Raw genomic sequence first — 16,280 nt, 5'->3', positions numbered from 1 at the left:
AATTGGAACTCCCAATTCTCGGAGTCCCTCAGACTCAGCCTCGTGTTCTGTCTTGTTTCCCTTGTATTTCCTATTTATGTTTGGAAAAGGCTGTGCCATGCCATGAGTCAGCTAGATTTATCGAATACTGACTTTGGACAGGGCGTGATGGTATTTGGGGTGTTGACAGTGAAACTAAAGAGTGGCTGATCTTTGCTATCCATTATTGAAAAAGACTTCACATGATTTTTAAGAAGACTTTCCAGTTTCAAATAAAATAAAAATGAGAATTTAGGAGCGAGTGGTTTGGGATTTCTCCTTAGTAGAATGTCTATGCTATATATTTATATTTATTAAATGTTTGTGGTAGCTTTTTTTGTTTGTGAATGTAACATATTTACTTTGCTTTACTACATGAAGTAAACACACCCTGCCCTTTTGCTGAAATCATGCCCTCATCATTACTGTGGTAAAGAATGAAACCACGCATATCAGATGCCTGATATGTTCCAGATGCACCATGTACATTATCATTTCATCCTCATGATGGACAAGATAGTTGTTATTATCCCCATTTGTTTAATGTTATAAATTAAACATTTTTAATGTTATACATGTTATAAATTAAACTTCTCTGAGGTTCAGAGAAGTTTAGTAACTTGCCCACGCTCATACTGCTGGTTGGTTATAGACACCCAAGCACGTTTGCAATGCTTTTCAGGGTCGCCATCTGATTACTTGCTTCAAAGCCATCTTTTGCTTCCCAAAGCAAACCAAACACAAACATCTCCAACTAACTATGTATTTTTTATTTTTTAATTTGTTTTGAGTGAGAGAGAGAAAGAGAGAGCAGAAGAGGGGCAAAGAGAGAGGAAGAGAGAGAATCCCAAGCATCAGCTCAGAGCCTGACACAGGGCTTGAACTCGAACTCATGAACCATGAGATCATGACCTGAGCCAAAATCAAGAGCGGGGTGCTTAACCGACTTGAGCCATTCAGGCGCCCTTCCAACATAACTTTGAAGTGAATCTGTTGAATGCGTACTTTGCACAAAAAGAAGATCGTGGCTCTTTAATGAGGATTTTTTTTTAATGTTTATTTATTTTTAAGAGAGAGAGAGAGAGAGAGTATGAGTGGGGAAGGGGCAGAGAGAGAGGGAGACACAGAATCCGAAGCAGGCTCCAGGTTCTGAGCCGTCAGCACAGAGCCTGACGCGGGGCTCGAACTCATGGACCGCGAGATCATGACCTGAACTGAAGTCGGACGCTCAACTGAATGAGCCACCTGGGTGCCCCATAATAAGAATTTTTTTAGCTTACAGACTGATACTGTGTTTCTAGACATGGTCTCATCTGGATGAAGACCACCAGGCGCTCAGCAAACAGCTGGAGGTGGTGGAAAGTAGCATCCCAAGTGTGGGATTGGTGGAGGAGAGCGAGGAGAGGCTCATCGACCGGATAACACTCTACCAGGTCAGCGTCCAATGGCATCTCAGTGTGAAAAGTTGCCACATTTCCTTTTGAAACTTCCCTGTGGTTTTAACTGAATCTAAACAAACTTGCAAATATTTTATTAAGTACTTTTACTTTTATTTCAAGCTATTAACATTGTTGAAAGCAGATAGATTTTAAGTATTTGTTTTATAATAGGAACATAAGATCTTTTTTCTTTTTTTTTTTTTTTTCCCCTGTTTATTTACTTTTGATAGAGAGGCTGAGTGTGAGCAGGGGAGGGGCAGAGAGAGAGAGGGAGACAGAGAATTCGAAGCGGGCTCCAGGCTCTGAGCTGTCAGCACAGAGCCTGATGCGGGGCTCAAGCCCACGAACCGCAAGATCCTGACTTGAGCCGAAGTCGGCCATGTGACCAACTGAGCCGCCCAGGCGCCCCCTTTTTTCTTTATTTAATGTGAGATCTCTTTTTGAAAATTCAACTGAGCATTTTCTGTGGTACGTGTTGGTGTCACACTATTCTTAATTACAGCTTGATAGTTTTAAGTGTACCTGAAGTTACTACAGAAAGAAAAAAGAAGGACATCTATACTTAAATATAGGTGAGCCATCTCAACGTTTCTTGGGTGCAAACGGTTGAATTCTGACTAATAGGGAACAGAACATTATGAGCACCAGAGAAACTATAATTCTTGAAGAGAAAAAAAAGTGCATCATCCAAAGTTTTAACCTGGTATTTTCAATCAATTTTAGCATTTGAAATCCAGCCTTCATGAATACCAGCCCAAATTATATCAGGTGTTAGATGATGGGAAACGACTGCTCATATCCATTAGCTGCTCAGATCTAGAAAGCCAGCTCAATCAACTGGGAGAACAGTGGTTGGATAATACCAACAAAGTGTCGAAGGAACTTCACAGATTGGAAACAGTACTGAAACACTGGACCAGGTAATACAATGGCTGTTACACATAGTTTTAGATTAGCGCTGCGGGCTCTTTCTAACACTAGTGGGTATGGGCTTAAAGAAGATAAGGTCCCCCTAGGCACTTAGCTTGTAATTTGGAAAATAAAGGCGAAAACAAAGCCTTCCCTCCCTTAGATTCTTGGACAATTGTATAAACACGCAAGTAGAAGTGGGCAGGGAAGCAGGTACCCAATGCCCCTGACCTTTGAGCTCTGATCCTCCCTTGCCTATTGGCTGTACATGGGTGTTCACAGGAAAACCTTAGAAGGGGACATAGAATGAAAGTATGTTCAAGAAAGTAAGGGCAATGGGAAGTATTCAGGAGAAGTGGAGGGTTGATTTTACATCATGAAATACTCTATTTCTATGCCACCTTTACTTCTAAGAACTTTTAATAATAGTCATCTAATATTTTCTAAATATTCTCATTGTGAATGAGTAGGAGAAAGATACATACTTTTTTTGCATTCAGCTTAGAAATGGGAAAGCTGAAGCTTGCTTCATGTTTAAATTTGAAGGGAATTTGAGAGTGTCCCATGCAGGGCATTATTCTCCCAGACCTGTTGTATCTCTTGTTTTAAAATTGGCCTTGCTGAATAACATGGGTTAGCAGAAAGGAGGTATCAGAGGTTTACTTGATAGATGCATTAATATAATTACAGATATCAAAGCGAATCTGCAGAACTTATTCACTGGTTACAGTCTGCAAAAGACAGGCTAGAATTTTGGACTCAACAATCTGTGACAGTCCCACAAGAACTGGAAATGGTCCGTGATCATCTAAATGCTTTCCTGGTAAGCCTAAGAATCTAAAACATTTGATTCAATTTTATATACTTAGTAAGCCAAGCTGAAGAGAATTTGTCAATGTTAACTATGTGTGGTCAATAATTATGCAAAATACTAGGGTTCAACATTGCCTCATTAAAGTAATTTTCAAGGAATGGCTTCATTGTTGGCTTTCATTCAAGGCAATGGTATACTTTCTTTTCTTTCTTTTTTTTTTTTTTTTTTTTTTTTGGTCCTCTGGAGTGCTTAGCATAACTCCTCTTGAAGACGTATAGAAAAATTGTTTATGTAGTAAATGGTTCTCTTTTCTTAAATTAAAGGTCTAACTATTTAATCCTGATTTGAACATTGCTGCTTCTTTTAGGAGTTTTCCAAAGAAGTGGATGCGAAATCTTCCCTGAAATCATCTGTTCTGAGCATCGGAAATCAGCTTCTTCGATTAAAGAAAGTGGACACGGCTTCCCTACGTTCAGAACTGTCACACATTGACAGCCAGTGGACTGATCTGCTGACAAATATTCCGACTGTACAGGAAAAGCTCCACCAGGTATAGAAATAATCATAGGTTTAATTCATAACCATTGATTTAAGCAGTAGTCAATGGAAAGAGTGCTAATCCACTTTTGCTTTCAAATGGAGATCTGATCTGTCATGGACAGTTTGCCTTTTCTCTCTTCCATTGTTCTGCACACTAAAGGTGAGCTGTTCTACAAAGCCATACCTACAAATGTCATTTCTTCCAAGGACAACTTCTTTAGTGTGTGTGTGTGTGTGTGCGTGTGTGTGTGTGTGTAGTTGTAGTAGAAACTTCATCTGGCCTTGTTTAAACTTTCTTTGTATAATGTGGGTTGCTCCACTTCCCTCATAAAGTGAATAGTTACAAGAATTCAATCACAATGTATTTTCAAGACTTATAATCTCGCCCATAATAGAGCAACTGGCATTCAATAAATTTAAGTACTTCTCTTCTCTGGAAATATACCTCCCTTCCCTGGATCCCAGACAATGTATATTTACCTCTCTTTGATATTCATCACTCTACCAGGTATGATAGCTGTGTTTAATGTTTGGGTCTCATCCCTCCTAGTCAACAACTATATATTTCCAGGAGGGGCAGGAAACATCTCACAATCATCTCTATATCTTTCTGCACCACAAAGAAGTTCATAAATATTGTAAATGATTGCCCTTGTTCCTCCAAATCATTGTAATAAGTAACTGCAAAAACGTATGTTAGATTAAGTAAGATTCATAAATCTAACTATATTTTAGTTAAAGAGTAAGGAAATTGGCCATGCTCTTAGGAATAAATATTAGAGTGCCAAAAATCTAGAAAATGATAGTTTGTAATGTGGTATTTTTCTTTCTTCCTTTAACATTCCTGAGTCATAATACACAGAAATTTTTACAAGATAATTAATAAAATACATCTGTTGAATGTTTTGTAGTTAGGTTTTTTTTTAACTCATAAAACTAGCTATAAAATAAGAATAATATTTCCTTCTTGCTGGTATTTTGATTAATTAGTTAGTGTTTATACAATGTTTATAGTATTGGATGTCAAGTGAACATAAGATGCCTATTATTGTTCATTGTTTGCCTGATGTTTAATGTCAAGCTTGTAATAAGGTTAAGATCCAAAAATGTCATTAAGAAGTGTTATCTCTTTCGGCACGTCAATAAATATTAACGTAGGGTTTTGGGGTTGGCAGAAAGTTGGTTTGAATTTTAACCCTTGTGCATTCCTTCTGTCTCTTACTTGGGCAGCTCCAGATGGATAAGCTGCCGTCCCGCCATGCCATTTCTGAACTGACGACTTGGATTTCTCTCATGGAAAATGTTATTCAAAAGGATGAAGAGAACATAAAAAATTCGATAGGTTACAAGGCAATTCATGAATACCTTCAGAAATACAAGGTAGTGGAATTTTTTTTTTCTTTTAACTTTTCATATTTTAGGACTAGTTCATTCAAAAGAACTCAAAACTCAAATTATGCACATCAGATTTTGGAGTGGATGTTTCATACATAGTGACCAGATAAGGGTACAAGGGTAAAAAAAAAAAAACTGCCTCCCTAGTTGTAGACATAGAAAAGCTGTCCGGTGTGAGGAATAATTTTTAAAAATTTTTTTCAATGTTTACTTATTCTGAGAGAGAGAGAGAGAGAGAGAGACAGAGACAGAGAGGTTAAGCCAGCAGGGGGAGGGCAGAGAGAGAGGGAGACAGGATCCTAAGTAGGCTTCACTCTGTCAGTGCACAGCTCGATGCGGGGCTCGAACCCATGAATTGCAAGATCATGACCTGAGCAGAAATCAAGAGTCGGTCGGTTAATCAACTGAGCCACCCAGGTGCCCCAGGAATAATTTTGAATAAGATTTTGTGTCATTTAAAAAATAATAAAAATAAATGCTATAATTTATGAGTATGTTATAGTGAGGTTAGACAATTTATCCAATTCTACATACATCCTCTACCTAAAATGTATACACATATTTATATTCAATATATTAATAAATTCAAAATTTCATAAATTTTTATGTATTCAAGTCAGTAATTTATACTTTTATAAATTCAGTATGTTCATATATTATATGTATATATTCAATTTCTGATAATAACGAGTTATATAATTATAAGCAGATTGTGTCATTTGGACTAAATCACAGAAATGATAAGATTAAGGTTGTTTAAGGCTTTCCAATTCCTGATAAAATATAAGACATTTATGTGCGTAACCTTGTTTCTTTATTTCCTCCCTTCACTTTTCAGGGTTTTAAGATAGATATTAACTGTAAACAGTTGACAGTTGATTTTGTGAATCAGTCCGTGCTACAAATCAGCAGTCAGGATGTGGAAAGTAAACGCAGTGACAAGACTGATTTTGCTGAGCAACTTGGAGCCATGAATAAAAGTTGGCAAATCCTGCAGGGTCTAGTGACTGAGAAGGTAAGCCACGTGGCCCGTGCTGTCCAACATGCCAAGACCAGAGACGGTCTGTAAAGAAAACTCATTTCACAAGCAGTATAGCTTCACACAGCACACAAACGTTTCTGAAGGGGACACCACTGAACCCCATTGCGCCAAATATTCTTTACTCTCGTTCATGATTTTCTCTTATTCGTCTTCTACTCTTCACCCATTGTACGTTGTTTTACTTTTTTTTTTTTTAATTTTTTTTTTAACGTTTATTTATTTTTGAGACAGAGAGAGACAGAGCATGAATGGGGAGGGTCAGAGAGAGGGAGACACAGAATCTGAAACAGGCTCCAGGCTCTGAGCGGTCAGCACAGAGCCCGACGCGGGGCTCGAACTCACGACCGTGAGATCATGACCTGAGCCGAAGTCGGACGCTTAACCGACTGAGCCATCCAGGCGCCCCTGTTTTACTTTTTTAAAGGTGCCCCTTAACTTCTTTTGCCTTTCCAAGTTGACTTTACTTAATTACCAATACTAGTTAGTCACCGACTTATACTTTATAAGATTTGTTTTTTAATCCTCTATACAATAAGCTGTATCTTAAAAGCTCTTAATTTAGAGGGAGTAGTGGCTTGAGTAACTGGAGGAAATGGTGGCTTGAGTGCCAGTGATTTGATTTTAAAATGAAATTGCAAACTTCATTTCATTATGTGTGTTCAGATCCAGCTGTTGGAAGGCTTATTGGAATCTTGGTCAGAATATGAAAATAATGTGCAAAGTCTGAAAACTTGGTATGAAACCCAGGAAAACAAACTAAAGCAACAGCATCGAATTGGAGATCAGGCTTCAGTTCAAAGCGCGATGAAAGACTGTCAGGTACGTTGCCCGGGGGGCTGACATGCATCTGTCACAGTTTCGTGGCAGGTGCCAAAGGAGTTTTCTGGCCCTGGGAGCTGAGAGTTAACTACTGAAAAAAGTTGTATTTGGTAATGAATTTCTCTGATTATGTGAGTTTATGAGGTTTTTTTTTTTAACTATTATGTTTTTCACCTATTTAAAATAATTTGAAATTATGAGAATCTTGAGACACGCTCTGAGGTGGACACAGTGCTACCAACTCCCACATGCTGCTCATCAGATTTAATAATTAAACATTTTGACATATTTTCCTGAATTACTCCTTTTCTTAAATATTTTATAGTGAATCCCAGACATCATGTCATTTGATTCCTGCATGCTATAATACACATCTCTAAGAAGTTGACATTTTCATACATAAACATAACATCCTTACCACCACAAAAACTTTGACAATAATCCCTTAATGCTATTCGATGCTCAGCTCATAACACTGTCTCTACAATTTTCTTTAAAACGTCTTTTTTTTTTTCCAGTTAATTTGTTCACATAGGGATACAACAATGTCCACATGCCACATTTGTTATTAGATCTCTTAAGCCTCCTCAGTATTTGTTAATAAAACTAACTTGTTGCAGAATGTGTAGACTGGTCCCATGTTCAGGATTAGCCTGTGGACTTCCTTTAAGATGTCCTCTGTATCCCCTGTATTTCCCATAAATGGGCGTTAGCGCTAGAGGCTTGACTGAGTTCTGTTTTCAACTCTAAGGAGCAGAGGGCTCCTCAGACAACAGCGTTACTTTCTCCCACGTCCTCTGGGAAGCTCCAGCAACATCCGCTCATTTTATCCTTAATGGTGAGAGTCTCTCCTGCAAGTGGAGTGAACATGCTCTAAATGGTTTCCAGTGACTTAGGAACACTTAATATTTGCTCAGGTATTCTTGTTTATGCAAAAGAAATGTGAGTTATTGCAGGTGATGCTGTAATAAAATTTTGAAATAATTCAGTGATTTCTAATACACGGAGCAGCTGTGATGGTTCTCTGTAGTGTTTCCCAAGAACAGCCGAAGACTCAACTATAAAGTCATTCTACAGGAACGCACCTTTCCCCAAATCTTGTTTTTATATTGTAGACTCCAAAAAGAAAGGCCTTTCATAACACTCTTCCTTCCAACTGGCAATTTTTTCTGGGGGCAGATGTAAAGAAAGATCTATTTAAACTCTCAGTCAAAGCTTTTCCATTTAGAAACGGAAGAGCAGATACCTTTGTGCTGGGCTGACGCGCTAATGGATTGTAATTTCCAGCGTGCATAAATACGGCAGAACCAACGTATAGAGAAATACCCTGAAATTAAAAATATGCTTCTCATCAGAAGATGGGTGTATAAAAGACTGAAGACCAAAATTATGCCTCACCTAGCCTCATAGCATTTCCGGGTTTCCAGGGGCCAGTTGTGTTTCTAATTTTGGCCATCAATTTTTGTATATCAAAATGCGCCAAAAAATCCAGAATTTCACAATTTTACTTCGAGGGATGAGAAGTCTGACCTCTTAAGCTCCTGAGTGTTTCCATTAAAATGAAAAGATAATTAGCAAAATTAGTGCTTCTTTGTTCTATCATTGTGATAAACTTTACTGTTAGAAGTGAAATAATGCATTAACTTTTCCTTTTTAAAAAAATTCATCTTTAATTTTTATTGATTTTTCAGAGGGAAAGAGCATGAGTTGGGGAGGGGCAGAGGGAGAGGGAGACACAGAATCCGAAGCAGGCTTCAGGCTCTGAGCTATCAGCATAGAGCCTGACACAGGGCTTGAACTCATAAACCATGAGATCATGACTTGAACGAAAGTTGGGCGCTTAAGTGACTGAGCCACCCAGGTGCCCCTAGCTTTTCCTTTTTACTTCTTTCTCTCCTACTTTTTTTTTTAAGTTTTTTTTTTTTTTTAACATTTATTTATTTTTCAGACAGAGACAGAGCATGAACAGGGGAGGGACAGAGAGTAGGTAGACACAGAATCTGAAACAGGCTCCAGGCTCTGAGCTGTCAGCACAGAGCCCGACGTGGGGCTCAAACTCGGGAATGGCTTAAGATCAATGACCTGAGCTGAAGTCAGATGCTTAACTGATTGAGCCACCCAGGCACCCCTTTAAAAAAATTTTTTTTTAATGTTTATTTATTTTTGAGAGAGACAGAGACAGAGCACAGGCGGAGAAGGAGCAGAGAGCTCCTGTTTCTTTTTCATCTCATTAATGTACTTTTTGCCTGCCATTTTCCATTTTGCTTTTTTTTCATGACCGTACCTTTTATTTAACAGAGATGTTACTACCAGAAAACGAAGCGGAGTTTTGGCCAAGTTTTACTCCTTTTCGGACCCAAATTTGAGTCTCTCCCGGAAGGTCACACAAGGCAGTGTCAGGAGGGAAAGCTTGAAATGTGGCTTAAAGAACTTCACACCAATGCCAATTAGCGATTTCAAATTTAGTCATTTTTTTTTTTTTGAAACAAAGAACAGAATGACAGTAACCCACGCAGTTATTTTGGGGCATCACGTATAAATCACCACAGCTTAACGGCAGGTTCTATTTGGCAGTACCATAAACCTTGATAAAAATTTATTGTCATTTTTGAGAAATTGTTCCTCTGGACCAAAGTGTGATGTTCAAGCCAGCAGACTTAAATCGGTGACTGGATTCAACCTTTATTTTGTTTAGAACATCTTGAATACTTTCCCACTCTTTCAGAGGTGATTTATTCATTTAAACCAACATAAAAAATGATACTTATGAATTAACTCAAGTTAAGAATGATTTATTATAGCAAAAAAATGTTAGGTTTGGCTTCTTTCGTCAGTGATCAGAAACAGAATCATCTTTTAATTATTATTGAAAGGAAAGGAAAACACACTTTCATTTTGCACAAAATATATATTTCAGTCCTGTTTCCTTCCTGGATTTTGCTTTTATGCCAACATAAATGTGCAGGGCATTTTAGGGATGTGTTTTGAAGCAATGGGTCATTCATTTAATATTGCTCACTAAAAAAAGTTAACATCTATGGGTAAATAAGGATAAATTTATTTCCAATGGTTGGATTTTAGAATCCTATTAGAGACATTATGGTTAATCTTTTAAAGAAGTAGAGAGAGAAATCCTTAAATAGTGAAATTAATGGTGTTTTCTATACTGCATAGAGGACCTATAACCCTAGTAATCATTATATTCATTCTCTGGTTAAAGAGAATCAAAGCTGTCAAAATATTGACAGAATGATGAAGTGGAAATGAAAGAACAATATTAAAAATGAAAGTGATCTCTTCAGGCTACTAATTGCATGAATTTCTAATTACTACATCAAGAAAAAAATAGCTTCATGATAATTAAGGAGAGAAAAATAAATAAATTGGTACTGACTCATGGCTGATTACCAAATAGTTGACTATAATAATACTATCCTATGTGAGCCAAGTTTTTAACAGCTTTAAAAGACATTCCATATATTCATTATATATATTTCATATATATTATTTTAGAATTTTCTTCACTTTAACCTCCATGGCTACATACCTACATATCTAGTTCTTTTTTTTTTTTCATGTTTATTAATTTTTGAGAGACAGAGACAGAGTGCAAGTGGGTGAGTGTCAAAGAGAGAGGGAGACACAGAATTCGAAGCAGGCTCCAGGCTCTGAGCTGTCAGCACAGAGCCCGTCGCGGGGCTGGAACTCGTAACTGTGAGATCATGACCTGAGCCAAAGTCGGATGTTTAACTGACTGGGCCCAGAATTCCATTCTATTGCATGTCAGCCTAGGACTGTGTAACTTTTCCAACACCAGGATATATGATTTTAAGAACATAAATCGTGTTATTATTTTTCACATATATTTCTTTCCTTCTGACTCCTTAAAAAAACTTACCTGGTGCTATGTCTTTATCTAGTAGGTAATCAAATTTTGCTTTTTAAAAGTTATGCTAATTTATCTTGGAATAAAAGGACTATTTTAAAAATTTAATGTAGGAACAAGTAATGCTGTGTGATAATGCTCTCCTGAAAATGACAAATTTTTTGTATCAATAAAAAATTGCGAGGATATGAGACTGTAATGGCTCAATTTCAGTGGACCGCAGAGTTCCGTAATAGAACAATTTAAAGTGACTGTTTTTAATCTCTCAGGATCTAGAAGATTTGATTAGAGCAAAAGAAAAAGAAGTAGAGAAAATTGAGCAGAATGGACTTGCTTTGATTCAGAACAAGAAAGAAGAAGTCTCTGGTGTTGTCATGAGCACGCTGCGGGAGCTCAACCAAACCTGGGCAAATTTAGACCACATGGTAATAACTGCTTGCAGAGACCTGACATTAAGACCATGTTTTTCTTCTCATGTCCACATGTGTCATGGGTTTTGGTTTTCCTGAAATAGCTGAGTAGTTACAGAATATCAACCTTATCTCTTTGTACCAAGTCTGCTTTATTAATCTCCCTTAAAAAAAAAAAAAAGTCTAGCTTTGGATATTTCCTATAACAGACATTATCATGAACATTACTGTCTTAATAGTCTCATCCATTCCCATGTCCATAGATACGACCTAGGCACAGACAGTTCTCAAATGTGTCTCCCCAGCCTGGATTTCTTTCCTAAACTCTAGACAGAGACAGAGAGAGAGATGCAACTTATAGACATCTCTTCTTACAGGACCAGTAGACATCTCAAACTTGCATGCCGAAGCCAACTCCCAACTCTTGCCCCACAAACCTATGCTTTCTGCCATCTCAGTGATTGATGGCTCTGCCCGGTTGCTTAGACAGAAGACTGTGTGGTCATTCTTCACTCTTCTCTTTCTCTCATTCCCCATGTCTGGTCCCTCAGCAATTTTGTCAGCCTTCTTTTCAGAAGAGATCTAGAATCCAGCCTCTCCCCCATCTCTGTAGCCCACACTTCCGTCTAAGTCAGCATCATTGCTGGCTTTGGTTATTTCCATGGCCTCCATGCCAGAGAGGTCCTGTTAAATGGAAGCCAGATAACACTAGTCATCTGCTTAGAACCCCTCAATAGCTTCTTGCCTAGTTCAGAATGAGGCCAAAACTTGGCCCCATGACCTGGGCTCCCATAGTCCCTTTGACCTGGCCTCTGCTGCTGTCCCACAGGTTCCTATTGCTTTTGATCTCTCCTTACTCTTGAACTCCAATGGCCTGTTCCACACCCAGGGACTCTGCGTTGACTGTTCCCTCCATCTGGAACACCCTCTCCCAGTATCCTCATGGGCTACTCCCTCTCCTCAAATTTCTTGTTCAAGTTCATCATCTCAGTGAGGGCTTTCCTGTCTACTTTGTTTTAAATGACAGCTCCCACATCCCTATCTCACCCTCCCTGACTCTCTTCTCTGCTTTGCTTTTATCTATATTATTTATCAATTTGTGACTGAGGATACAGCCCACTTGTTTCAATTTCTCTCACTAAAATGTAAGCTCTATGAAGACATTTGATAAATACATGCCGAATGGAGTGCTGAATCCTCCAATAATAAATACATGTAACAACAGATACTGCTCTGCACACACCTGTGTGAGTAGTTACCATCCATACTTTGCAGAGATGCGGGCTAAGGCACAAGCAGGTTAGGTGGCTGGGACCCTTGGAGCACAGCAAACAGCTCCTTACAGTCTATGTACCCGTCCAGGTGCAGCCTTCGAGTCTGTCCTTACCTTGTCTTTAACCCAGTTTTAAATCTATTTTATTTTGTTTTGTTTTATGCATTTTTATAAACAATTACAAATCTGGGAAATAATTTTCTCTATCAATTAAGTGATTCTTTCACAGAAACATCTTTTCATGAAAAACCAACAAAAATGATACAAAAACTAAATAGACTGTTTAAAAATTCTGATTAATCTCCTGGCTTTGTTTTCATGTCCACCCCTGACTTTCTGGGTGAAGTCCGCCCCCTCTCCGGTCCAGCGCCTCTGGGCTTTATACCATTTGTGAGGCAGCACTTTTGTAACCCTTTGGCCTATTCGATAGTACTTTGGTTGGTTTCAGCATTTTTCATTTATGCTAAGAACAAAATCGGAGAAAGCAGGGACAAATTAATTTATATGATCTCTTTTCTTAATTATGGCCATACTTACTCCTTATTCAAAAGATTACATTGAGAGGATTAAGGGTGACATCCAGGAAGTCCAAAGTAGATCTCTTTATAAATGATACAGATCAAACTAAGAACTTACATTTTCTATTGCAGATAAGTCTAGGGAAAGAATGTTCTTAGATGTTTTGTCTTAAGATAGGAATTTGAGGGTTTGTGTGCATGTGTGTGTGTGTGTGTGTGTGTGTGAGAGAGAGAGAGAGAGAGAAGAGAGCATGCATACGTGTGATGGAAGGAAGGAAGGAAGGAGGGAGGGAGGGAAGAAGGGAGGGAAGGAAGGAAAGAAGGAAGGAAGGAAGGAAGGAAGGAAGGAAGGAAGGAAGGAAGGAGATAAATAGATATTTTTTATTTCATTTCTTGGGACCAAACTGAGTAGATTCAAATCTAGAACTCTCATATTCTGATAGTAGGATCTCAGGTGATTTTCATAACCTGAGGTGTCTCAGGTTTTTTATCTATAAGATGGAGATAATAATTACAGCCACCACATAAGGTTATTATAAGGATTGAATGAGTTCATGCATTTAAAACACTCATTTAATATATTTCCTAAACTGTGGTATTAAATATATTGACCTTTTATCACTTTTATATTATATAGATATATAGAATGTATATTATGTGTATTATATACAAAGGTCCTCTATTACCTTTTTAAGCATTTAAATTTAGACTGAGTAGTCAAAAGTATGAAAGACATAAATTTCAATATTGCTACATATTTTCAAATCTTTTTTTTTTCTAGTTTATTTATAATGCCTGAAACCCTGATGAAGTTCTTAGATACTAATGTTGCTTCCATCAATTCAATATATAGTCTATCATTTTTTTTGTTGTTGTTTATTTATTTTTGAGAGAGAGACATACAGAGCACAAGCTGGGAGGGGCAGAGAGAGAGGGAGACACCGAATCCAAAGCAGGCTCCAGGCTCCGAGCTGTCAGCACAGAGTCCGATGTGGGGCTCGAACCCACAAACTGTGAGATCATGACCTGAGCTGAAGTGAGACACTTAACCGACTGAGCCACCCAGGCGCCCCTCCATCATTTTGAATATTATGCAATTATAAGAAGTTTCTGTCTCTTTCAATAGGTTGGGCAGTTCAAGATACTGTTGAAGTCCGTGTTTGACCAATGGAACAATCACAAGGAGGCCTTTGATGAGATAAACAGTTACCTCATGGAGGCCAGATATTCTCTTTCCCGCTTCCGCCTGCTAACTGGTTCTTTAGAAGCTGTACAAGTTCAGGTAGACAATCTTCAGGTAAGGAATGAATTTAACCCATCTTTAACATTCTCTTCAGTTTGATAAAATTAAAAAAGCAAATGCGAACATCATCCTGGGATATTGCTATATATTGTTTACATTTAATTATTTTTAAATATTTAAAATAATCTTAACCTGCTTTATTTTCAACTTAATTAAACTTGCCTGTGGATAACGCATTTCTGGATTAGTTGGTATATAACCAAATGATTTAAAACATTCTATTACATAAATATCCATGTGAATATATTTTATAGAATGATTTTACCTTCAAGCCAGCTCCCTGACCCATTGTCGCTGCCTTGTGTCTTCCCTTTCTCTCTTTATCCGGCTTCTCCCAACATATTCTAAGGGATGAAAAAGAAAACAAAGAGAAAGATAGCAAAGTGGTAAATTTGTAAACTATTAAGTTGTTTTCCTTTTGTTCAGCATAGTATCAGTTGTCTGTCTGATGTGTACACGTAAGCCTCTTTTTCTAGCACTTACTGCTTGGTTTCCTGTGTGCCTGTCATCACTGTACTCATATAGAATGACATCGCTGCTGTTTGACCCTACAGAGCACTCTCTCTTACCTCAGGCCACTGCCTTCAAATCAGCTATCACTCTTACTCCCCTGTGCACTGGGCATTGACCGGGCACTGTCACCTGTGGCCGCTCTTTCTCCCTGGCTAACTCCTGCAGACTACGGGATGGGCAGGACAGGCCCTCCGGGGAGGGGATGCCAGCAGGAGCCCAGCATGTACCCTCCTTACATTAGTTCGTTTCCCTGCTTGGCAATGAAAGTTCATATGCTGCCGACCTCATACGCCGCCTCTCTGAAGGGAATGCTTTTTCTTGTGGATGGGATAAGAGGGAGGGAGGATAAAACATACATATATAATTTCTTTAAACCTTAAATAGTTGTTGCAGATACTGAGAATCGTTAAAACGTGCTTTGAGAATAGTAAGTTTGAAAACATATTTTCTAGCTTTGTGGCAATTAGAAGTACTTTTTAGTGTAGCCTGTTCTATGTCTAACACCTGCATATGCTGTCTTAAGATACAAAAGGGTTTTGATTTGATGGCAACCAGATATTGGTGTTAAACAGAACTGGGTTTTTGTAGCCTACTTCACCTAGAGAGTTTTACTAAGAACTGAGTCTGTCACCTCAGCAATATTTCCGGGGAAACGTCTTCCTTCAAGATGCTTCACTGGTCCTTGGTAGAAGACTGTGCCAAGTCTATAATCTGCCTAGTAAATATTCCTTGCAAGGAAGAACACCCAGATATAGAACTTATAAATGGTACCCAGAAACATCATGACTTCTTAAGGTCTAGTTATTGGGAGTTTCTGGTAGAACACCTGTAGGTATGTAATACAAGGGAGACGTGGGTTTTGACTTTGAACAGCAAAGAGAACCAGTGTGACAGATGGCATGGCTTCCTACCAGTTGACGGACAAGGACACTCATGCGAGCTTTTCCAGCAGAATTCCAGATGCCACTGTAAGAAGGTTTAGTTGCTAGGAATCCCATCTTACACCCATAAGAGCAAAAGCATTAAAAGAAGAAATGGTTATCTAATGAAAACTTATAAAGCATTGGAACAAAGTCATGGTTTATGTATGTTTTTGTACACATTTATGAAAACAACTCTAAATTACTTTTAAACTCGATTATTAGAATTTGCATCCTGTCACGTCATCTGTGGCACTTTTTTTCCCCCCCCCCTTGGGAAGAATCTTCAAGATGATCTGGAAAAACAGGAAAAGAACTTACAGAATTTTGGTTCCATCACCAACCAACTGTTAAAAGAATGTCACCCGCCTGTGACAGAAACTCTTACCACCACATTAAAAGATGTCAATATGAGGTATGGAACATGCTAATTTTACACTGTTGTGCATTATTTTACATTACAGCCTTATTATAAATAATG

The 16,280-nt window shown here is 38.2% G+C and overlaps 1 protein-coding gene across 22 annotated transcripts in view; it reads left to right on the top strand.

Annotated features, from left to right (window-relative positions):
• The window catches only part of SYNE1 (spectrin repeat containing nuclear envelope protein 1), a 482,603-nt gene that overhangs the window by 369,193 nt on the left and 97,130 nt on the right, over positions 1–16,280 (top strand). For all 22 annotated transcript variants that reach the window (XR_006717653.1, XM_045500062.1, XM_045500061.1 and 19 more), the window contains 10 exons: positions 1,320–1,451; positions 2,181–2,377; positions 3,057–3,189; positions 3,548–3,730; positions 4,951–5,100; positions 5,954–6,130; positions 6,821–6,976; positions 11,132–11,287; positions 14,190–14,360; positions 16,081–16,214. Coding sequence is in view for 21 of the 22 variants with exons in the window: in XM_045500062.1 (XP_045356018.1) it covers positions 1,320–1,451; positions 2,181–2,377; positions 3,057–3,189; positions 3,548–3,730; positions 4,951–5,100; positions 5,954–6,130; positions 6,821–6,976; positions 11,132–11,287; positions 14,190–14,360; positions 16,081–16,214 (1,589 nt within the window). In the remaining variant the exon portion in view is untranslated. The remainder of the gene's footprint in view (positions 1–1,319; positions 1,452–2,180; positions 2,378–3,056; positions 3,190–3,547; positions 3,731–4,950; positions 5,101–5,953; positions 6,131–6,820; positions 6,977–11,131; positions 11,288–14,189; positions 14,361–16,080; positions 16,215–16,280) is intronic.

This window comes from Leopardus geoffroyi, chromosome B2 (genome assembly GCF_018350155.1).
Source record: "Leopardus geoffroyi isolate Oge1 chromosome B2, O.geoffroyi_Oge1_pat1.0, whole genome shotgun sequence".
Taxonomy (NCBI): domain Eukaryota; kingdom Metazoa; phylum Chordata; class Mammalia; order Carnivora; family Felidae; genus Leopardus; species Leopardus geoffroyi.
This window is presented reverse-complemented; position numbering and strand designations above follow the sequence as displayed.